The following is a 25,648-nucleotide window of genomic DNA, read 5'->3' on the forward strand; positions in this document are numbered from 1 at the left end:
AGAGTTCCTGACAATGCAAACTTTAGTTAATAACTTGATTGTCTACAAGACATTGGGTCCTCTATGTTGTAAGTTCTCTGCTATAGGCACTAATAACTTCTACTACGTCTTGTTTCAGTCAACATGGGAACTAGTGGAATGTTTTTTTCTAATTGCTCCACTATGGGTAAATCCTAATGTGAATGCGGCCATCGCTGCGCATGTGGATTAGATCTCCAACGCCGGCTAAAGTCGGCCAGGGAGGAGCGTGGGTGGAGCCTGACCAGCCAGGTAAGTAAACACCCTTTGCAGTAGGGGGCGCGATGGGTACGGACACTGTAGTATTCAAGAGTGCCAGGAAAACGGCTTTGTTTTCCTGGCACCATAGAATACTTTTACATCACGTTTTTAATCTGTTACATAGAGAATGTATTTAAAAATACTTCTTTTTGAATGATTCATAACACTGCTGCATTTGCACTGGTAATTTTCAATGACTGGTTCTGCCACTTCATCACATCGGACAAGCAGAACTGCTTAATAAGCTGTAACAGGTCTCTCTACAGGCAAGAGAGAAATATCTATCTTGTCAGTGTACAGTGCATGGATTGCAGATGGCAAAGAAGGGAACAAACATTTAATATGTATATCCATAATGTGTGAGATCCAGGTGCAGGCTTATAGCTCTGTTTATAAGCTACATGTAATGATGTAAATCTTTATAGTGCATAGAGTAACACTTTAAATGATAACTGTCACCCAAAAAAAAGTTTTACAGAAAATAAATTCTTGCCCGGAGTTTTGAAACATACTATGAAAGTCTAAACCAAGTATGAGTGATATTTGTTTTGTGAACAACTGCTCCAAAACAGTCTCAGATCCCTCTATTAGCCATAATTTTGTTCCTCCAGATTCCACAACAATCAATTATTGTAAGTCTGCGCCGCCCATAACATCCAAACTCTGCCACTCAAGCCCCACAATATTGCAACTCCTCCCCTTCCTAGATCGTGCCCCCAGTTACTGAGCTCTGACTGCCAGTCTCTGCTATTCTAACGCCTGTGTCTGCTTGACCTTCAGTTTCAATACTCATATTATGCCACTCAAAATTCTCTCATTGTATATAGTGACCACTGCTGCTTGGTAACAGCCTCCACTGAGCATAATATGAGGGTTGTCCCTGGAGGTGTAGCAAGCAGGCTGAGCTTGGAGCATGGTCTTGGAAGGAAGGCTGGAGAGGTGTAGTAACAATGTTGTTGGGCTGGAGGAAGGCAGAGTTACAACTACTGACTGACTTAATGGTCCATTAGATGCGGAATACAACCAAAGGAGGAGCATGATGGGAGCCAACTATGGGTGTAAGACCGGTTTGGAATGGTTTTGCACAAAATGTTAAATGTACTTGGATTAGAAGTGTTCGTAGTTTGTTTCAAAACACAGGACAAAGATTAATTTTCTGTGGATATATATATATATATATTTTTTTTTTTAAGTTTTGTTGCAAATTCTGCATTAGCTGTGTAACATGTTTATTTTGCCAACAGATAACGGTCAACAAAATATATGTGTGTGTGTATACATACATACATACATACATACATACATACATACATACATACATACATACATACATACATACATACATACATACATACATACATACATACATACATACATACATACATACATACATACATACATACATACATACATACATACATACATACATACATACATACATACATACATACATACATACATACATACATACATACATACATACATACATACATACATACATACATACATACATACATACATACATACAGATAAAACTAATGTGTACCACAAAGTATTTTTTTTTTTTTTTGCAGTGGAAAATTACTGGTGTTATTCAAACAATAGTCCATTACAGGGAGTGCAGAATTATTAGGCAAGTTGTATTTTTGAGGATTAATTTTATTATTGAACAACAACCATGTTCTCAATGAACCCAAAAACTCATTAATATCAAAGCTGAATATTTTTGGAAGTAGTTTTTAGTTTGTTTTTAGTTTTAGCTATTTTAGGGGGATATCTGTGTGTGCAGGTGACTATTACTGTGCATAATTATTAGGCAACTTAACAAAAAACAAATATATACCCATTTCAATTATTTATTTTTACCAGTGAAACCAATATAACATCTCAACATTCACAAATGTACATTTCTGACATTCAAAAACATAACAAAAACAAATCAGTGACCAATATAGCCACCTTTCTTTGCAAGGACACTCAAAAGCCTGCCATCCATGGATTCTGTCAGTGTTTTGATCTGTTCACCATCAACATTGCGTGCAGCAGCAACCACAGCCTCCCAGACACTGTTCAGAGAGGTGTACTGTTTTCCCTCCTTGTAAATCTCACATTTGATGATGGACCACAGGTTCTCAATGGGGTTCAGATCAGGTGAACAAGGAGGCCATGTCATTAGATTTTCTTCTTTTATACCCTTTCTTGCCAGCCACGCTGTGGAGTACTTGGACGCGTGTGATGGAGCATTGTCCTGCATGAAAATCATGTTTTTCTTGAAGGATGCAGACTTCTTCCTGTTCCACTGCTTGAAGGTGGTGTCTTCCAGAAACTGGCAGTAGGACTGGGAGTCGAGCTTGACTCCATCCTCAACCCGAAAAGGCCCCACAAGCTCATCTTTGATGATACCAGCCCAAACCAGTACTCCACCTTGCTGGCGTCTGAGTCGGACTGGAGCTCTCTGCCCTTTACCAATCCAGCCACGGGCCCATCCATCTGGCCCATCAAGACTCACTCTCATTTCATCAGTCCATAAAACCTTAGAAAAATCAGTCTTGAGATATTTCTTGGCCCAGTCTTGACGTTTCAGCTTGTGTGTCTTGTTCAGTGGTGGTCGTCTTTCAGCCTTTCTTACCTTGGCCATGTCTCTGAGTATTGCACACCTTGTGCTTTTGGGCACTCCAGTGATGTTGCAGCTCTGAAATATGGCCAAACTGGTGGCAAGTGGCATCTGCACGCTTGACTTTTCTCAGTTCATGGGCAGTTATTTTGCGCCTTGGTTTCTCCACACGCTTCTTGCGACCCTGTTGACTATTTTGAATGAAACGCTTGATTGTTCGATGATCACGCTTCAGAAGCTTTGCAATTTTAAGAGTGCTGCATCCCTCTGCAAGATATCTCACTATTTTTGACTTTTCTGAGCCCGTCAAGTCCTTCTTTTGACCCATTTTGCCAAAGGAAAGGAAGTTGCCTAATAATTATGCACACCTGATATAGGGTGTTGATGTCATTAGACCACACCCCTTCTCATTACAGAGATGCACATCACCTAATATGCTTAATTGGTAGTAGGCTTTCGAGCCTATACAGCTTGGAGTAAGACAACATGCATAAAGAGGATGATGTGGTCAAAATACTCATTTGCCTAATAATTCTGCACTCCCTGTATATAATACTATTATTTTTCTTTCAGGTAATCACAAGAGGGTAGCATGGACTTGCCTCAGTCACCAGTGACTGGCAGAAATCCAAGTTGGGGTCTTTACAAAGCATGAAGTTGATATCCCCACTTGGAGGTCCTATGGAAAATAGCGGTCTTATGTTAAACTCTTTATGTATTCCAGTTTTCTTCCTTCAGCTTCTGACACTTGATCAGCGTCACACCAGTACTGTACACTTGTCAATGCAAGAGTGCAGTACCAATGTTGTTGACTAAGTCTTGAAATTGCGTGAATAAGCCAGATATCCCCCAGCCATCACTAGAAAATTGACAATACGTGAAGGTGGAAGCTCAGTTTTTTGCCAATTTCTAGCTTGATCATATCACAAAATAGTCCATACTCTGTCTTGTGATGTCTCTTCTCTAAAATCAACAGAGTCAAAAGATAAATCATGTTGCTTTCTGCATGGTTACCTGATTCCGGAGTTTCTGAATCTCATCCTCTCGGTCTCTGATCCTTCCCTGCAGACTAGTCTTGGTTTTCAAAATATCATCTTGTGTGTATTGTAATTCCTGTAAATTAAAATTGATAATTAATCTCCTTAACCTGTTGTATCCAGTTATTTCTTTTCAGTCTTTGGTGCAAGTCAAGTCCAAATTATGAATAAAACAATATTAAATTAACATATATTTAGGGTATCCTAATAGGACATTGAGATAGTCATAGTAAATCTGAATTTATAACTTAAACAGAAAAGGACTGTGGAATATCTCTCAATTATGGCATAAAAAAAAAAAAAAAAAAAAAAAACAGCAGCAAAGTGGTTAAGAGTGTAATAATGCTGACAGCAAAGGAACTGCAGTTATTAAAGCAATGGTTTTAAAATGTTAAATAAGAGTCTGTTGAATTGGTAATAAGGCATACTCCATGTGTCACATTTTAATGCATTAAAGAGATATATATTACAATTTTTAAAAGGAACACTTCAGGCACCATAACCACTAAACTGGAATAAAGTGGTTATGGTGCACGGAAGTCCCAGGTGCTGGCTTATGGGTTATACAATTAATGAACTAACCCCCAAAGTCCATCAAATGGCAGCTCAGCCAAGCTACATCTGTTTGACTCAGGAAGCCTCTGACTGGGCACCGCTGATGGGCAGTAGCTCACCATTCACAAAATGGAGTGAAAAAGATGTATACGTACAGTTTTAACCCTGAAGGTAAGTGGGTACCCAACACCGCCTCACACAATAGTAACTTCATTCATATTAATGTTATAGTGCCAGAAGTGTCCTTTCAATCTACGTAGTTTCACAGCATGTAATTTTTTTTACTTTTATTTTAATTACAGTAAACATGCTACACCATGTAATTAATATCTGTTAAAATGCACGTTACCAAACATGTTACTCTCTACCCTCCTGTCCCGCCTAAACTACACAATCCTCCTGCGTTAGTTTCCTCTGTAGAATATTGCATATTATATGTTTCTATTGATTATGTATGGATGTCTGGATTGAAATAAGTAACAGATGGTATAAATAAGTCACAAGGTTTTCTTGTATGAGAACTCTGGAATGTGGATTGGGGGTCTTGTCCTTATATGGCTAGAGTTATACTCTGACTTCAGTATGGGCACATCTATATAGTAACTGAACAAAGGGACACGAGGTCTCCCTGTCTCTCTCTCGATGTAACTCTCCCTTCAGAAGTCCAGCAATTACCATCTGCTGTTGAACATCCATGATCATGTAACATCCTTTGTTGTTTTATTATGAATTCGTAAACCTGAAGAAACCGTAAGTCAGATTGCGTATTAGTACTTTTCATTAATATAGACGTATATTAATGTGGTGAGCCTTTAACCCAAGACTATATAAACAAAAGACGTATATATCCAGCGACTGTAAAAAGACACAGAAGAAGAAACTGAAGATTTATTACATCCTCTATCACATATGCACTCTATTTCATATTGGAGACTCATCTGTTACGTTAAGCTTGCTTAAATATCTTTACAAAAAATATGCAACTTCTCACGCCACAGTCTATAATAAATAAATATACACACACACACATTATATATATATACATATGTATACATATATATATATATATATATATATACACACACACACACACATACACTGTTGTGGCGTTTGACGCTAAAATGTACCTACTTGAACTACAACATCATCAAAAACGTTACCTGCTTCTGACGCTCTAACTCTGAGTCAGCCTCTTGTTTGGCTCTCCTTTGCTCTGCCAGCTGCTCCTGAAGGTCTTGTAGCTGCTCCCTGGCTGATTCTGCTTCACTCACTTGCTGTGCTTCCAAATCCTTAATAAAATAAATAAATAAAAAACATGAAAAAACTGTGTGGCCTACACACATTTAGCAGCTAATAATTGAAATTAAAAAAAAAAATATATATGTGGAAAAGCAAAGTAAGCTCAAAGCAAGCTCGAAGCAAGGCACAATGTCACACTCCCTCCAATAACTCCTGGCATGTCAGTAAAGGGAGAGAGTTTTTTTTTTAGAATGATGGCAGCAGTCTGGAAGAGAAAGTAAGGCAGCCTTTGGACAGCACACAGCACTTTATGAGGAGTCTCACAAGGATTTCTCAAAAATTCACAGTACAATCATTCCCTGTAAATTAGGGATAACAATAAGAATTACGGTGTTTGAAAACATCTGATCATTAAAATAAGAGGCAGATGATATTTGGAAAAACGGCGCCTGAGAGGGGATATGATAACTTTATACAAATATATTCGGGGCCAGTACAAACCTTTATCTGGAAATCTATTCATAAACAGGGCTATACATAGGACACGAGGTCACACATTTAGGCTGGAAGAAAGGAGATTTCATCTAAGGCAAAGAAAAGGTTTTTATACAGTAAGAGCAATAAGGATATGGAATTCTATGCCTGAAGAGGTGGTTTTGTCAGAGTCACTACAGATGTTTAAACTGCAATTGGATAAATACTTACAAAAACATAACATACAGGGATATCATTTCTAATTAATGGGGTAATAGCTGCTTGATCCAAGGAGACATCTGACTGCTATTTTGGGGTCAAGAAGGAATTTTTTTCCTAGTTTGTGGCAAAATTGGAAGCGCTTCAGACTAGGTTTTTTGCCTTCTTTTGGATCAACAGCAACAACATATGTGAGGAAGGCTGAACTTGATGGACACAAGTCTCTTTTCAGCTATGTAACTATGTAATATGTAACTATGTATATAATATATACACCCATTACAAGTAGATGTATATACTAAGCTCTTACCTGCAGTTCCGCCTTCAGCTGCTGGATCTGGCCCATAAGCCTCTGGAGATCCTCTTTCTGAATGTCCCGCTCATGCCTTAATTCCTCCAGCTCCACCGCAGTGGCGGTGTGACTGTCCAAACCTTCTATGCCCGATCCTTCCTTTAAACTGTTAATCAGTTTCTCCTTTGACTGCAGACAGACATATTTTTGTTACAAATACAGCTCTGAGAACTAGTAACATAAGCACAGAAAAGAACAATTATCTGAGGTCATATCAGTTAGCGATGGTTTGGCACATCAAATGATTTGGTGAAATTAAACAAAAGTATTTTGTCTCTCTGTACTTATCCACAAACTGTTTTATAATTACTCGCGAAGAATGCATCACTAAAACATGTAAATTAAATATTAATGCTGGTTTAAACAGGCAACTTTTAGTCAGTTGTAGTCACATTATTCAGAGCAGTGTCCGTGTTCTGTATAACACTCCCCCGTGGGTCACTAATAACGCTCTGATATGAGTGACATGACGTAAATGCCACCAGTGGAGAATCAAAGCACAGGAAGTTCGTGGACACTTGATAAAAAGTTGTTTAATTACTCTGCAACGCATAAATAGTTGCAGAGTGATTAAATTACTTTTAACAGTGGCAGGAACTAGTGAGAGGGAACCAACATGTTAACTGAGACATTGCAAACACTGCAACTGTTAACTGTTGCGAGTTGCAAGTTCTGTGAATGACCGCATGGTTTTCAACTTCGGAAAGGAACTAAATGCAAGAGTAGTTACCTATGACAAACTGGTTAAAGAGGCACAAAGATAGGAAAGGACATGCCAAAGTTTCAGACCAAAACATACTACGGATACGGACGTAATTACAAGAACAAAATGAACAAGCAAGCCAACCAAGGCCAGTAAATGTAAACATTGGTCCTCTCTCTAACATCAGGAGCTCGGTGGTGGAACATTTCTTGTTCTCACCTGCAGAATGCGAGATGCCTTTTGCTTGTAATCGGCCATTTCCTGCTTGGATGATTCCAGCCCGGTCTTGGCTACTTTCAGCTGATGCTGGAGATCATCACTCTTCCTCTTCTCTTCCATAGACTTCTTCTCTGCGACCACAACGGCTTCGGCCAAACTCTGGCGCTCTACTTCCATTTTGCTCATTCGGTCGGAAAACTCATTCTGGGAATAGAGGATGAGGCTTTATAATGCTTTATAACAATATCATCTCCTAAATAGAATTCCAAAAAGCAGTTTTTTATGTCCCAGAAGAAAAAACAAAAACAAAGTAATAACATGAAACTTACAGTACACACAGTGCATTTTACTTATTTACTATCCAAAGTCAGCAATAATGAGTGTGACCAGATCCATCATGTTTTCTAGGAGATAGATAGATAGATAGATAGAGAGAGAGAGAAATGGTTTGGCACTCTTCCTTAAAAATAAAAATTATAGATACATACCAGGGTGCAACAACCAGCGAAAACATATAAATAGCGAATAATTAGGCGCACTCCTGGGTTTGAAAAGTATTTAGTTTACTGTGTCCATAAATTCAAAGTTCAATAGATCAATGTTTCGACCTATTCAGGTCTTTATCAAGATCAGAACGTAACATAAACTAAACACTTTTCAAACCCAGGAGTGCGCCTAATTATTCGATATATATTATATAATGTGTGTGTGTGTGTGTGTATGTATATATGATATATATATAGGTTTATCGACGATATATATATCTTGATAAAGACCCAGCAGGGTCGAAACGTTGATTTGTTTGTATACCACAGCGATGTATTCTTTTGAATGCAGTAAATAATTTTGCACTATTTCTAAGACCTAGTGTGCTCCCTTCATTACTTTTATATATATATATATATATATATATATATATATATATATATATATATATATATATATATATATATATATATATATATATATATATATATATATATATATCTCTCGTCGATAAACCTTCAGATTTGAAGACGAGAGGTTTATGCAGATAGCGGGCAGGTCGATGCGGGCAGCTATGGCCCCCATGTATGCTAATGTATTTATGTATATATATATATATATATATATATGAAACAACACATATTTTGCCATGTTATGGCGACAAAATTTTGCAGGTTTATCAACGAATTATTTGGACAGGTACCATGCTAGAAGCACAAGAGATGGTCGATAACCTGAATGGCTTGGACAGCCCGATCCGATTCACATCGGAAATTAGTACCGATAAAGTACGTTTACTAGATTTACAAATCTAGATTAAAGAGGGCAGTATTCATTATATACGAAACCTACAGATAAAAACACTACTCTGCATGCACAGAGCGCACATCCGGAAAGACTGAAGGTTCATTACCCAAAGCACAGTTCTTAAGAACGATACGCAACAACTCAAATGACGAAATAAGGGATGAACAACTACAACACATGAAAATAAAATGTATAAACCGAGGCTACAGTAATAAGCAGTTGGATGTCGCTCTACAACGAGCAAGAGAACACACTCCGAAAAATCCTGTTAAATCACAGAATCGCTTGATTTGTACTACGACATATAATGAGGCATCTATTAAACTATCTAATGTTATTAAAAGGAACTGGAATATGTTAGCACAAGATCCGACACTCCCAATTACATTTAAACAAAAACCATTTGTATGTTATAAGCGCAATAGAAATCTCCGTGATATACTGGTTAAGACGGATCCAATACAGAGTTATGCGCGGACAAACAAGTCACAACAACGGGGCAGTATCAGATGTCTAGGCTGCGTGACATGCAGCCATATGGTACCGTCACGGACGTTTAACCATCCTCATTCGAATAAGAAATTTTATATTAATTGTACAATTACTTGCAAAACTCAGTTTGTGATATATAAACTCAATTGTCCTTGTGGCTTATCGTATATAGGCAAAACAGAGACACCCTTATGTGAACGCATACGTGGACATCGGTCCAATATTTGTACAGCCAATAGAGATGGCTATAGTGACAAGCCTGTTGGATACACTTTTTGGATAAAGGACATCCACTCACATCACTTAAGTTCACAGCCATAGACCACATACCTGAACCACGTCATGGTGGTGACAGAGGAAGGATGCTCTTGAACAGAGAAACTTACTGGATTTTTAAATTGGATACAGTTTATCCGAAGGGACTTAATGAATTGATAACATTCCATTCCTTTTTGTAAGTTATCTGGCTAGTTCTGCTATATAAACCTTGCTTGTTCTAATTGTTTTTAAGTGTATAGAGCTGATAACTAGGTTTCCTTGATAGTCCAGTATTTTTATAATTTGAAGCCACAATGATATTTAAATTTAAAGGGCACATATACCCCTATTAGCTGGTAACATAGCAAACAGATGCATGTTCAGCCAAAAATATATGATAATGGCTTCTTCAAATTGATATATAACAATACTTTAAAAATGGGCATTCATGGAATTACTTCCTTGCAGCTCTAATCCCAATTGCATGCTGAAGGATGTGGAAAATATAGTATTGACGCCACTATATACACATGATAAATTGGGGTTAAACGTTATAGGTCTTTCCAGTCTTCTCACTCTTTAGCAACATAAAATGTTTTTTACCTTTTGAGTTCATTATAGTTTAGTTTAGTTCTAGCATATACTAGCACAGATACACTAAGGATATAACCATCTAACTTTATATTTAACTATATGCACTTTAAATATATATATTATGGCAACACTAATGTTCATAAGTATATTAATATTATTAGTACACAAGGAATATTCAATTTTCACATTCCTTAAGCATTTGAGGATTACAAAGTACAGTCTATTAAGTGGGAGACCTATTTTGATAGAGTATAGCTCCTGAAAATTTATAAATGTATATGCTTTTCCCTGTTAAGCTTATTATAGCAATGGGGTTGCTTTAAATTACATATGCACACACGGTGGATCCTTTACTATCTCGCAAGGCCAATGCATGTTTTTAGTTCTATTTCTATTATTACTTTCATTCTCTTTTGTGGCTCTATCCCGATCACATGTAATTAGAAGGTTATTCACTATGAGGTTCCGTCTGTCTATTTGTATTTAGGCGGTCTACAGGGTTACTTTTCTATAATTCTTCTGGGTATATATTGAAGTGTGTTTTATTCTGAAATTGCCACTTTGTCCTGAGGAAGGTCCCTGTGCGGACCGAAACGTCGATTTGTTTATTAGATGAAATAAATAATTTTTTGCATCGGAAGACCGTGAGTGCAGCCCATGCTTTTGTTATGTGAATATCAACATCCCCATAGGACTGGCACCCGGCAAGTAAAAGTTACCTTCTATTATGAAAATTCAGCTTGAGTGCAAGGAATTTCAATATTTTTGTATAATATATATATATATATATATATTTTTTTTTTTCCAGTCATACTGATGGGCAGCATATGAAAGGGTAGCCCTGTTATATGTAGAAATCATGAAGCAATTGGGACTAAGCAATTGGCAACGGAGAGTCCTGTAATTAAGCAATGAAGAATCCTGCAGAATAAGGATTACACATGCTGCAGGACAACAGTTTTCATAACTATGACAAATTTATCTGTCTCGGTAAACATGGTGGATCTGGTTACCCTGGCAATAATCGAACGGTAAATGAGAAATAAAGCTGGGGTTACTCTCTAGGATTTAGACTCTGAACGGTGTGCCCTGGGATTGTCCCACTGTTCAGTGTTAAACCATTTTTGCTCAGTTTAAAATTAAATGAGGGTCCAAGGTTAGCTAAGCCATTCTCTGCTGTTTGGGGTAATGCAAATGGGAGGCAGTAATAGGCTGAGTCAGCTGAGCTCTTTCAGCACTCCCACCCATCTCTAGTATGAGTTGGTATGACAAGTCTAACTCCGCATTAGTTATACTAATACCAGTTAGCAGGGCACGGAGCCAGGATGTTGGTTGGGGGCACCTTAGTGTCAAACGTTTCACTTCTGCATTATCTATCAAACGTTTAATGTTGACCATAGGTTTCTTGGCTGGGCTAACCGCTTTCAGAAATCAGTCCGACAGAGAACCAGGGGGACAGCAAATGTTCTCTGCACCACAAACACTATAATGAACTGCAGTGGTTATGGTGCTCAGAGTTCCCTTTATACATTCTTTCTGCATTTGATAACTCAAAGTACACGATCAAAAACTAATAGCCTCAGAAAATTTAAATCACATAGTTAAAATATCCATAGTGTATCTAATAAGGAACCAGACCTGCATATGTTTGAAACTCTCCTGTTCACGTTTTAGTGTTGCCTCTGCATCTCGAAGTCTCTCCTGAGTAGTTTGCAAGGCCTGATTGTGTATGCTGTTACCTTCACTTTGATCTTGGAGTATTCTGAAAAACATTAAAGTACATGGTCTTTTAAGATATATTTTATGACAGGAGCATTTCAGTTTTCCACATGCAAAGTCTTTAGATGGTTCTAGTACATGAGGTTGAAAAAACGACCTAGACACCTTTTGTGCAAAGCCTGTCTAGTCAAAGTAATTACATTTTTTTTGTTGAAATACATTTGCATTATTTTAGCAGAGTCTATTAACATAGAAAACAGTTTCTATAGATTATTTTTATGTGCGATTATTCTGAAACACAGTTAATGCAGATTTAAGTTTCAGTTAGATGACTATTAAAAAAAAAAAAAGAAAGAAAATATTGGTAAAAAAAATACATCGCTTTTAGCCACACCCAAGTTACTCTTCTCTCCAATATGCAAGAACGATGGAAGACAGAGACTGCCTGAGCTGTCTCCATTTCCAAAAAAAATGACTATTTTAGAACCATTAAGAGATATTGTTTTCAGTCTGTATTAACTCCAGAAACAGACTATAGAAGATGGAGACATGGACAGTGAGTTATTTCAATCTACCCCTGACTCTTAGAAAGAATATAGTCTATAGAAGAATAATGCTGTAGAACAAACAAGCAGGCCAAGGGAACAGCAATAATCACTATTTTGACATAATGAGAATTCTGACCTTTAGAGAAACTGCAAGAATTACACTGCAGGACTGCCTCTAGTGGCGTTTCCTGGTTGCTAATTTACTTTTGGTCACTTAAATGACGCTGGACGTCCTCATGCTCTGCATGAGGCCATCCAGTGTCAGTGAAATTCCTCATAGGAAAGCATTGAAACAATGTTTTCCTAAGGGGAGTGCATAATGCACTTGCCACACATGCGCCCCGCTTCCATCAGAGAAGTAGGAGCACCGTCCCAGCACCGAGGGCCACACGCGCAGGGATTGGGTAAGTGACTATGCAAATAGAAATATAATGCAAATACAGATTTGAATTCCTAACACTATAGAATACCTTTAGCATTCAGCCATATGTATTTGTTACTCTGGGTTTTTTGTAAAATTATTTTCTTTATCATTTATTTGTTATGGTCTCTCTTCCTGGTTACTTTTGTGTTAATCTATTTAAGCCAGTCAAGCTAGAGGCTAAAGGAACATTCTAAGCACAAAAACAGCTTAATAAAGGAGTTTTGGTGTATAGATTTTGCCCCTGCAGTTTTAATGCTAAATTATCTGCCCTACTTATTTATTCATTACTGGTATTTATGAAGCGCCAAATATATTCCGCAGCGCTGTACGAGTAAAATTAAATGGGGCTTCTTGCATGAGTGGTTGTAAAACTGGCCCTAAAGAGTAGAGAGAAACAGTTATTTACAGTTGCAAGAAAAAGTATGTGAACCCTTTGGAATGATATGGATTTCTGCACAAATTGGTCATAAAATGTGATCTGATCATCATCTAAGTGATCATCATCACAACAATAGACAATCACAGTCTGCTTAAACTAATAACACACAAAGAATGACATGTTGCCATGTTTTTATTGAACACACCATGTAAACATTCACAGTGCAGGTGGAAAAAGTATGTGAACCCTTGGATTTAATAACTGGTTGAACCTCCTTTGGCAGCAATAACTTCAACCAAACGTTTCCTGTAGTTGCAGATCAGACGTGCACAACGGTCAGGAGTAATTCTTGACAATTCCTCTTTACAGAACTGTTTCAGTTCCACTGTGATTGTCTATTGTTGTGACTTAGATGATGATCAGATCACATTTTATGACCAATTTGTGCAGAAATCCATATCATTCCAAAGGGTTCACATACTTTTTCTTGCAACTGTAAAGGCTAGGAGTGGCTAGGAGTGGCAAGGGGGGGGGGGGGAGGGGGGGGGGGTGAAAGGGGGGAATGGTTTAGCAGACCTGCCATTTGTCTTATAAAATTACAATATTTGCCAACCAGAATACTATCATCCAGAATATTAATAATTACATGTAGCTGCAAGTACAAAATTATACAGTAGTGAACTACAGGTTCAAATAGTAACATTGTTATAGTGAATTAATAATGTAGTAACCAAGATGACGGAAATACGGTAGAAAAGCTGATTTTCAGTCTGTACCTTTAAACGGCAGTCTTCAAATTAAATGGGGCTTCTTGCAGGGGTGGATGTAAAACTGTCCCTTTAAACGGCAGCCTTCACATCCCTTGCCTGTGATTCCTCTAATCTAGTTCTCTTATACTATCCTTACTTTTTGTGTCACTTTACTCCACTCCCTCTAGCACGTAAAGCTAGGGATGCACCAAAATTAAAATTCTGGGCTGAAACCGAAAATATTTTTTTTCCCCCAAATGATTTTAAAATAGTTTTTTTCTATGCTTTTATTAATATTAGACTTTTGAATGAATTATTTTATAACAAAATAAAAAGATAACACACAGTAATATAATGAGTATAGCAAAAAAGGGTATAAAGTAAGACCCATTTGATTGCAATAAGAGCACATGTCAAGCCTTATATTATATTGAGGGAGTTTTGTATTTAATTGTAGTGTGACGTTAGTCACACTACAATTAAATACAAAACTCCCTCAATAGGCACATGTTTTATGCACATTGCAGGAAAATCAATTCGATAATTCAACAGGCATGTCCCACAAGTCATCAAAAAATGCATTTCTCATTCGATATGCATGGCACATGCTCTGTCTCTACAGGTGCATTCAACAGGCAGACATGTTGAACATTCAGACATAGAACTTCACACAATGTTGAGGCAAAATGTTCTATGGACACTAGGAGTTGTGGAAAAGCAATTCCAGGGCAGAGTTTAGTAAATGGAGCCATCACTATGTAATTTAAAGGGACACTATAGTCACCAGAACAACTACAGCTAGATGGCCACTAGACAGGCTTCCTGGCTCAGGGCTGCACAGTAAGCAGCCCTGCTATTCAGCGTCCCCACGCTCTGCATGGAGACACTGAATTTTTCTCATAGAAATGCATCTCTATGAGGAGGTCCAGAATGGCCAAAATGGCATTTGGCCCGCCCCGTGCCGATTTTAGCCAATCCAATGCTTTCCCTATGATATTCTCTTTAGTCTGCAGGAGCATCCTGTGTGTGTGTGTGTGTGTGTGTGTGGTTAAAGTAAGTGTGCACTGTCACCCTGCACCCCCCTGAATTTGGCAGCACATGAAATTAATGAATACTAAACTTTTCTTCCCAAATTAAATGGACACTATAGTCACCCAGACCACTTCAGCTCAATGAAGTGGTCTGGGTGCCAGGTCCCTCTAGGGTTAACCCTGCCTGCTGTAAACATAGCAGTTTCAGAAAAACTGCTGTTTACACTAGAGTTAATCCAGCCTCTAGTGGCGGTCTCAGTTTTTAAAACCTGGAAGATGAAAAAAAAAATTGTTGCCAAATGTAATGTGCATTTGTACAAGAAGATACTACTATACAACATTGTGCATTATTATTATTTTTGTTTTTATAGCTCCTTAGAACTCAAATTGCTCCTCACTTGACGACTGAGTTCCATTCCTACGGAAAAATTCTAAATGCACAGGCAAATTTATTTGAATCTAATGCACCATTGAATCTCATGAGCGTTCAAATTTTGGAAACTTTATTTGCCAATGTGCATTAGATCCAACTAAACAATATTTTAAAATGGTTTGCCACTTACTTGGTTGCCTCCAGGTGCTGATTTTTAAATGTCCATGTCAATAACAAAAAATCTCTGACCACATGCTGATGGTCAGAAAACTGCACAGAGACAGGCAGATACAGCAACACACACAGAGACTGAGAAATACATTAAGAAAGGGGAAAAAACAAACAAGGACAAACGTACAAAACAAAGGCAGATAGATCTCAGTCTCCAAGAAAACCAAAGGAAGAACACAAAAACAGAGAGAGAGAGACAATTTGTCCCAATTTTCTATAGTTCTATAGAAAGACAAACATATCATTTAAGCAAGTTTTTGGTTGGGTGGCAAAGCAGAAGAAAGAGGGGCTGGATTTTAAGATGTTACATCAGATTATCCATAAATTGTTTGAAAATAAAATCTTCTGTACAATTCAAAAGCCGTACACGTACTTTATGTTTAAATGTACCTGGATTTCTCACTCTGGAGAATTTCCAATGCCTCTGTACGGCTATGGAGTAGTTGGTCTGCTTCCTGAAGTCGAATTTTGAGTACAGCAAGCTGGGAATCTTTTGCAGCCATGGCTTCTGTCAGGTCATCAACCTGAGCTCGCAGTTCTCGTGCCGATCTGTCACTTTTTGAGTTGTTACTATTCCATTTCTCTATACGTGTCCGAGCTTCATTCAATTCTTCAAAAGCAATATATTAAAGAGTGTTATTCAAATAAGATACCAAGGGTGGAAATTCAGCAAAGGATAATGGAAACACAGCAGAGGTTAGAAATGTTGGCATAGGTAGGTGTGCCAAGGACACCCCACTGTTTTCACAGATCTTCAGGGTTGTTTAAAAGCAGAAGCCTATTGTAACAAGACGTACATGGTTTAGAGCCTCTTAAGGACCGGCTCTGGAAATATTCCTAAATACCATATGTTAGGCAACAGAATTTATAATATCCATTTTTTATATGTAGATGTTTTACGTATTATTCATTCATATTTTTTTTTACTATCCACATATTTATAATTTTAGGTTTATGGACAATAAGATTGGGTCTTTTTTTAAGATATATATGAAATCAATAATGTGATACTAAGAGCACCTTTGTAACATCCTATAGGAATATAGATAGAAATTTGTTTCAGAATATCATTATTTAAGGGGCTAATTCATTCAGTTCCCCATATCCAATATGAAACTATGCAAGAACTATATCATTATTTTATTAATACAACATTATTCATGTCCCACTTCTGTTAATATGCTCTGCTGTGAGTAAGACTATTTAGGAATATTTCCTGGGATATAAAGAACGTTAAACTACCTATGAACATTCCCTTCCATTACTTTGCCCTTAAGAAAGATGGCGGACGCAACCTCTGTAAATGGAACGAAAACTTAACCCACCGCACGGCCCGAGGTTTAAAGGGAAAGATACCCTTGTCACAACCATGTGACCGTTTGGGAGGAGCAACACTAAAGGGAGGCAGATCTATACACGAAGATAGACTTTGGGCGATGTGAATTCCGTAAGTGACGTCACGTCAGGAAAAGAATACGGATGCCTCACACTCCCTCCGATATGAGCGCCCGTGATTGGACGTATCACGGACGCCATACACCAATCAACTTCCCTTCAGGGGCTATTTAAACTCGAACTGGCAGCACTGGAATTACCAATCGAAAAAGCTGAACTATATCGGCGAAACGCATCTTGGACTCTACACCACCAGCACTTAAGTGTATATTTATATTGATTTCATTGTTTTAATATATGTTACAATAAATGTTATATACTGCTTCACTAGGAAGCCTGGTGGAACCTCAATGCTGCTTGAAAGAAGGGCTGTGTCACTCTAATTTGGCACAAAGTTTGCATACTTAGAGCCCAGTCATAGGCTCTTTATAAGGTGAGACGCAACCTTTATTTATATTTTGCACTTTATTATACCAAGGATTTCTACACCAGGGCTAGCATTTCTTCCCTGTTCTCTCCCATTTTTTTTTTTTATCTCCATTATTGAGGTTTTCACCTAATATGGACGTTTAGGGTGTGTGTCACCTTAAGTACACAAAAGAGGAAGAGATCAGAGCCAGTCCTTAAGAGGCTCTAAACCATGTGAGTGATTCCAATATAAGATACTATCCTCACCACCGTACCACAGCATATTGCACTACTTTTCTTGAATTGCTTTTGAATGATGAATTTCAACCATATTAAAAGAGTCTATCTTCATGAAGTACTCAAAATTGACATACCTTCCTCCATATTGCTGGTGTGTCTGTGAATAACAGAGCTCCACAACAATAATACTCACAGTAATGTGTCTTTAAACTACAATACATGTGTTGAGAAAATCAGTGTGTAAATAAGATACATTATTCTTGTTCTAAATAAATTGTTATTAGTAAAAGTCACCTAAATGTTATCAGAACGGCTCGCCCCTGGCCTCACCCCTAAAATGAAAATGTCCCTGTTTGTCCATTTGAAATGTTGACAAAAATGAATTTATAGTCTTTGCTATAATGGAAGATATATATCTTCCATTGTAAAGAGTAAAATTAAAGTGGTCTGAAATCCCCTTACCTTCATGTGTTTCCTTAGACCTCTGTATCAAAGTGGCCATTTCTTGGTTCAGAGACTGGACCTCACTTCTAAGTAATTGGTTCTCTAAGCGAAGATTGGACAGTTCGTGAGATTTTTGATCCCCGTTGGTACTGTGATTTGAGTTGTTTTCTGTTTCTGATACCTTGCTCTCATTAATCACATCCTCCTGGATATTGATCTCAGATTGTGTATCGCTAGGTTTATCTATACAGAACAAGAATTTTTTTTTTTTAAATAAAAATATATATTATGACTCAAAATTTACATAGCAAAAAAATTAAAAGTTAAAAAATTAAATAGACAAAATGTGTATTCCTCAAATCTCCACAAGAAAAAAAATATATACATTTATGGGAAGAGCAATGAAATAGTACAAAGAAACCAACTGGATGATTAGAGTTCCAACTATAGTGCGCTATGGACAATCTAGTTGTGGTCACTCAGACAGCTCAGAGTTCCTTCCAAATACAGTCTGCCAATCTGTCTGTCCTGGGATAATACATCTCTTTTTAGGAGCTGTTGACTGGCACAGAGCAGCAAAAGATATCTCGTAGGCCCCAATTCTTTTCTAAGGAGATCAGCTGAGATGATCATCAGGGAGGGTAAATAACATGAGACCCTACATAGACACTAGTGATAGCTGGGGGGGAGAATGATAAAACTTCAGAAATGTAGCGAAGGCAACATACTATGACAAAGTAGTCACTATTTTGTCTTGGTATACCTTTTGACTGTATTGAAGTTTATCTTTATGAACTCATTTTTCAGGGGTGGTGACAGTGCTGCTTTAATACGCAAGAATAATGAATATTACAAAAAAAATAAAAAATATTTATGCTTTGCCATGAATATGAATTTTGTCACATAACTCATATCACTGTTTAGTCACGCTAACAAACATTAAAGGGACACTATAGGCACCTAGACTACTTCAGCTCATTGAAGTGGTCTGGGTGCAGTGTCCCAGACCCCTTAACCCTGCAATTGTAATTATAGCAGTTATTGATAAACTGCAATAATTATCTTGCAGTGTTAACTCCACCTCCATTGGCTGTCTACTGCAGGGAGGGGGCACTATAGGTTACCTTTAATGAAGGATTTAATGGAAGGCTTTACGCTGCAGAAATCACTAGAGACTTGCTTTCCTCCACCCCACGAACTAGGTAGCGGCAGGTACAATCCTGAAATCATATTCTGTGCCAATATGCTGGCTTACCAATGAAACATATCCTCACCCTACCAGAACCCAGGATATTATAGAAAATGTTACTAACGTACACCAAATGCATTTATTTGTATCTGCAGAAGCCATATGACAGAGCAACCGCAGCTACGGTTTAATTATAAACTAAATGTCTACAGATATATAATTTTTTTTTTTTAATTACCCAACAACTCAAACTTTCATGAACAGGATTTTACTTTTGATTCAAGACGTGTTGTATAAGTGTAGAGTGACCATGTGTAAATGTCATTACTGTAGCGTGTCAGTGTGTGAATGTAGCAGGGTATAAAACTGCAATAATTTCATGCTCAGGGTTAAGGGTGATTCAATGAGCTGAAGTGGTCTGGGTGCCTACAGTGTCCCCTAGAGTATTAAGGCTGGCAGTGGAAAGTTATTAGCCTGGGATGTAAAATTTTAAGCCATGGATTTGAATAACCGATCATGCACTGCATCCCTTTAAGAAATCCTGATTATACTCAAAGAGAATATTCATCTAATACCTGTTTGAAATTGTAAGCGAAAAGTGACAATTCCTCCCCCTCTCTTCAATACAAATATGTAGCATAATACAAGAATAATTATAAACATAAATGTAAAAAAAGAAAATAATTTTTTTACCTTGTGTCTTTGTTATTAGGCTTTCAGATGTCTTGACGCTCTTAGAACTGAATCTTGCAGCAGATGGACTGACTGATACCGTCTCCTTGCTCGTTTCTTTTTTAGAATCTAGACTACTATTGTGAACCTTGTCCGAACTGTTCAGAAAATCAAACAGCAGCTCGTCGTCTGGCTCAGATTTCTTCCTCCTTACAAACTGGTTGGTGGCTCTGAGTGAAGGGACACTTGAACTGCTGTGCGAAACCTCCATAGTTGTCCTGGTGCCAGTTTTTACATTCGCTGTGCCAGCTAACATAGTTGCTTTTTGATGCTTTATATTGTCAGCAGCTGAAGAGATGAAGCTGGACTTTCCATAGGACTGGTGTTTGTCTGTGTTTTTCTCATTTTCTTGTTCAAGACCAGCACTGGGGTAACTACCAGTCAATAGGACATCATCATCTTCTTTACTCTTGCTTAGAGCAGTTGCTGCTCCTTGATCTACTAGATTGAGCAGATCCTCTGCTTTGCCAGCAAGATCAGTAAACCAAGACATTGTAAATGATTTCTCAAGCAACTGTTACAAGAACACGATCATGACCTGTGACAAGAAAACAGATAGGATAAGCGATCATTTGGCACTTCAACTGCGAAATATAAGTCTCTAGACAATCAGCCTGCACAACTGTATGACAGAAAGTTTAGAGGGAGGAAGGGAGGGATGGGTGGGTGTGTGTGTACACACATACATATACACACACACACACACACCTTTACTTTAAATTTATATTCATGTATTAGAACTGTTGTAATGTTGGTGCAATTATTTCAATGATAATTAAATAAACACTATAGGGTCAGGAACACAAACATGTATTTCTGACTCTACAATGTTAAAGGGACACTATAGTCACCTGAACAACTGTAGCTTAATGAAGCAGTTTTGGTGTATAGAACATGCCCCTGCAGCCTCACTGCTCAATCCTCTGCCATTTAGGAGTTAAATCCCTTTGTTTATGAACCCTAGTCACACCTCCCTGCTTGTGACTTGCACAGCCTTCCATAAACACTTCCTGTAAAGAGAGCCCTATTAAGGCTTTCCTTATTGCAAGTTCTGTTTAATTAAGATTTTCTTATCCCCTACTATGTTAATAGCTTGCTAGACCTTACAAGAGCCTCCTGTATGTGATTAAAGTTCAATTTAGAGATTGAGATACAATTATTTAAGGTAAATTATATCTGTTTGAAAGTGAAACCAGTCTTTTTTTTCATGCAGGCTTTGTCAATCATAGCCAGGGGAGGTGTGGCTAGGGCTGCATAAACAGAAACAAAGTGATTTAACTCCTAAATGACAGTGAATTGAGCAGTGACATTGCAGGGCAATGATCTATACACTAAAACTGCTTTATTTAGCTAAAGTAATTTAGGTGACTATAGTGTTCCTTTAAGATCACCATCTGCCTTCCCCCTCTTTGCCTCCCTAACCATAGTAAAATCTTACTTGTATTAAAGTCTGCAACTGCAGCCTCTGCCCCTGATCAGCCTGCTTGGCTGACATCATCAGAAGTGGTGAACTAAGCCAATCACAATGCTTTCCCATAGGACACTGTCAAGGAGGCAGATTAGGGGCAGAGGAAGCACAAGCCAAACACAGCCCTGGCCAATCTGCATTTCCTCATAGAGGAATCAATGCATCTCTATGAGGAAAGTCCAGTGTCTCCAAGCAGAGGGAGGAGACACTGAATGGCAGTGCTGCACACTCACTGCCCCAGAAAGCACCTCTAGTAGACATCTGAGGAGTGGCCAGTGGAGTTATCCCTAGGCTTTAAAGGGACACTATAGTCACACAGACCACTTCAGCTCAATAAAGTAGTCTGGGTGCCAGGTCCCTCAGAGAAACTGCTATGTTTACATTGCAGAGTTAAGCCAGCACTTGCCGCGCATGCACATTCGACTCCGTTGACGTCGGCAGGGGAGGAGAGGTCACCAGTGCCGAGGGAGCCCGGCCCTGGAAAAAGGTAAGCTGCTGAAGGGGTTTTAACAGCCCAGCGGGAGGGGGACCCTGAGGGTGGGGGCACCCTCAGGGCACTATAGTGTCAGGAAAACCATTTAGCTTTCCTGACACTATAGTGATCCTTTAATGTAAACACTGCATTTTCTCTGAAATTACATTGCAGGGTTAAGACAGCCTGACAGCCGCTTCTGCGACACTGAATGCGAAATTCGCATCCAGAACGTCCATAGGAAAGCATTGCCGCGCATGCGCAATCCGCTCCACTCGGGAGCTGACGACGGCGGGGGAGGAGAGGTCACCAGCGCAGAGGTAGCCCGGTGCTGGATTAAGGCAAGTTGCTGAAGAGGATTTAACCCCTTCAGCACCAAGGGAAGGGGGGGGGGGGGTCCTAAGGATGCCATAGTGTCAGGAAAACAAGTATGTTCTCCTGACACTATAGTGATCCTTTAATGTAGCTATTATGGTGTATATAGCCTATCCCTGCAGGCTTTTTAATGTAGACACTGCCTTTTATATTGCTGGCTAGTTACACCTCTAGTGAATGCAGCACTGATGTTCAGTGTCTTCACTCTCTGCATGGAGATGCTGAATGTTTCCCATAGAGATGCATTGATTTAATTCATATAATGGATGCTGTATGTATATATAATGGATGCTGTGTGTATATATAATGGATGCTGTGTGTATATATAATGGATGCTGTATATAGTGGATGCTGTGTGTATATATAATGGATGCTGTGTATATATATATATAGTGTATATATAATGGATGCTGTGTGTATATATAGTGTATATATAATGTATATATAATGGATGCTGTGTGTATATATAATGGATGCTGTGTGTATATATAGTGTATATATAATGGATGCTGTGTGTATATATAGTGTATATATAATGGATGCTGTGTGTATATATAGTGTATATATAATGGATGCTGTGTGTATATATAGTGTATATATAATGGATGCTGTGTGTATATATAGTGTATATATAATGGATGCTGTGTGTATATATAGTGTATATATAATGGATGCTGTGTGTATATAGTGTATATATAATGGATGCTGTGTGTATATATAGTGTATATATATAATGGATGCTGTGTGTGTGTATATATATATATATATATATATATATATATATATATATATATAGTGTATATATAATGGATGCTGTGTGTATATATAGTGTATATATAATGGATGCTGTGTGTATATATAGTGTATATATAATGGATGCTGTGTGTATATATAGTGGATGCTGTGTGTATATATAGTGGATGCTGTGTGTATATATAGTGGATGCTGTGTATATATAGTGTATATATAATGGATGCTGTATGTATATATAGTGTATATATAATGGATGCTGTATATAGTGGATGCTGTGAGTATATATAGTGTATATATAATGGATGCTGTATATAGTGGATGCTGTGTGTATATATAGTGTATATATAATGGATGCTGTATATAGTGGATGCTGTGTGTATATATAGTGTATATATAATGGATGCTGTATATAGTGGATGCTGTGTGTATATATAGTGTATATATAATGGATGCTGTATATAGTGGATGCTGTATGTATATATAGTGTTTATATAATGGATGCTGTATGTATATATAGTGTATATATAATGGATGCTGTATGTATATATAGTGTATATATAATGGATGCTGTATGTATATATAGTGTATATATAATGGATGCTGTATGTATATATAGTGTATATATAATGGATGCTGTATATAGTGGATGCTGTGTGTATATATAGTGTATATATAATGGATGCTGTATATAGCGGATGCTGTGTATATATAGTGTATATATAATGGATGCTGTGTGTATACATAATGGATGCTGTGTATATATAGTGTATATATAGTGGATGCTGTGTGTATATATAATGGATGCTGTGTGTATATATAATGGATGCTGTGTATATATATATATATATATATAATGGATGCTGTGTATATATAGTGTATATATAATGGATGCTGTGTGTATACATAATGGATGCTGTGCATATATAGTGGATGCTGTGTGCATATATAGTGTATATATAATGGATGCTGTGTGTGTATATATAGTGGATGCTGTGTATATATAGTGTATATATAGTGGATGCTGTGTGCATATATAGTGTATATATAATGGATGCTGTGTGTGTATATATAGTGGATGCTGTGTATATATAGTGTATATATAATGGATGCTGTGTGTGTATATATAATGGATGCTGTGTATATATAATGGATGCTGTGTGTATACATAATGGATGCTGTGTATATATAGTGTATATATAGTGGATGCTGTGTGTATATATAGTGGATGCTGTGTGTATATATAGTGGATGCTGTGTGTATATATAGTGGATGCTGTGTGTATATATAGTGGATGCTGTGTGTATATATAATGGATGCTGTATATAGTGTGTATATTTAGTGTATATAAGGTGTGCGGTGCCATATATAAACACAGACAGTCTGCCCTGGGCTGTCCCGGCATGGCCTGACGCACTGTGTTACCTGCAGCCGATGAGCTATCTGCCCCGGGCTATACACAGAGTGTCGGGCAGTCCCGGTGTCTGGGTCACAGTTTGTCCCCGGTCCTCAGCTCCATCCTCTTCGGAAGACGTGGACCCGGAAGTGCTGACACGGCCAGGTCCCCAAACAAGGCGTCCGTGGCACTGCCTGACTGGAGAGCAGGACCCCGGTTACCATGGAGAGGCGGAGGCGTAACCAGGCAACGTAAGCAACCATAGAGAAGAGAGACGGTGTTCTATCAAATTTCCCTACCCCGAGTGAGCATAGAGAGTTGTCACGTGACAGTTACTGGAGGTATAAATACAACGTGGAGTTTAATTGATCCTTCCTTGTATACGTGCTCCCTCTAGTGTTCATTTTTGATAATTTCACCTATACCTGTAAGAAATGAATACAACAGGTTGATAATCATTCTGATTTACAAAGCCAGACTTTGACTGTACTCTAATTTAAAGATTTTTTTTTTTATGAAAAGCACTGTAAGTGTATTACCTTCACATGCTTAGCTTTTTTTGTCTCATTGTAGCACTTTGAATTGCATTTGCTGAAATGTAAAAATTTACTGAACAATGCAGCACATGTTTAGATAGATAGAAAAATCTTAACCTTTATTCCAGTCTGCTGGTGCTGTATCTGCTTCTGATTTGCCTCCTTGGCGGACATCATGAGAAGTGATGACCTCAGCCAATAGCAAAGCATTGTATTGGCGAGATTGTCAATTCTGATAACGCCAGCCTGGCCAATCAGCCTCTACTCATAAAGATGCATTGACGCAATGAATACCTATGAGGAAAGTTCAGTGTTTCCATGCTGCACACTGCGCAACACTAGCTCTATCCTAGGAAACACCTCTAGTAGCCATCTGAGGAATGGGCACTGGAGGTGTCCCTGGGCTGTAATGTACACACTGCCTTTTCTCTGAAAAGACATTGTTGACTGCCTTTTCTCTG

At 38.0% G+C, this 25,648-nt stretch overlaps 1 protein-coding gene across 1 annotated transcript in view; it reads right to left on the reverse strand.

The window, feature by feature from the left end:
* GOLGA5 (golgin A5) overlaps positions 1–24,827 on the reverse strand; it is a 36,627-nt gene extending 11,800 nt beyond the window's left edge. Inside the window, exons 1-9 of the mRNA XM_063440524.1 lie at positions 24,681–24,827; positions 20,152–20,728; positions 18,288–18,512; positions 16,173–16,392; positions 11,967–12,090; positions 7,692–7,895; positions 6,728–6,898; positions 5,646–5,774; positions 3,908–4,006 (exon numbers count right to left, since the gene is read on the reverse strand). Coding sequence (XP_063296594.1) covers positions 3,908–4,006; positions 5,646–5,774; positions 6,728–6,898; positions 7,692–7,895; positions 11,967–12,090; positions 16,173–16,392; positions 18,288–18,512; positions 20,152–20,683 — 1,704 coding nt within the window. The 5' untranslated portion in view covers positions 20,684–20,728; positions 24,681–24,827. The remainder of the gene's footprint in view (positions 1–3,907; positions 4,007–5,645; positions 5,775–6,727; positions 6,899–7,691; positions 7,896–11,966; positions 12,091–16,172; positions 16,393–18,287; positions 18,513–20,151; positions 20,729–24,680) is intronic.
* Positions 24,828–25,648: the final 821 nt, after the last annotated feature.

Source organism: Pelobates fuscus, chromosome 13, assembly GCF_036172605.1.
Source record: "Pelobates fuscus isolate aPelFus1 chromosome 13, aPelFus1.pri, whole genome shotgun sequence".
Lineage (NCBI taxonomy): Eukaryota > Metazoa > Chordata > Amphibia > Anura > Pelobatidae > Pelobates > Pelobates fuscus.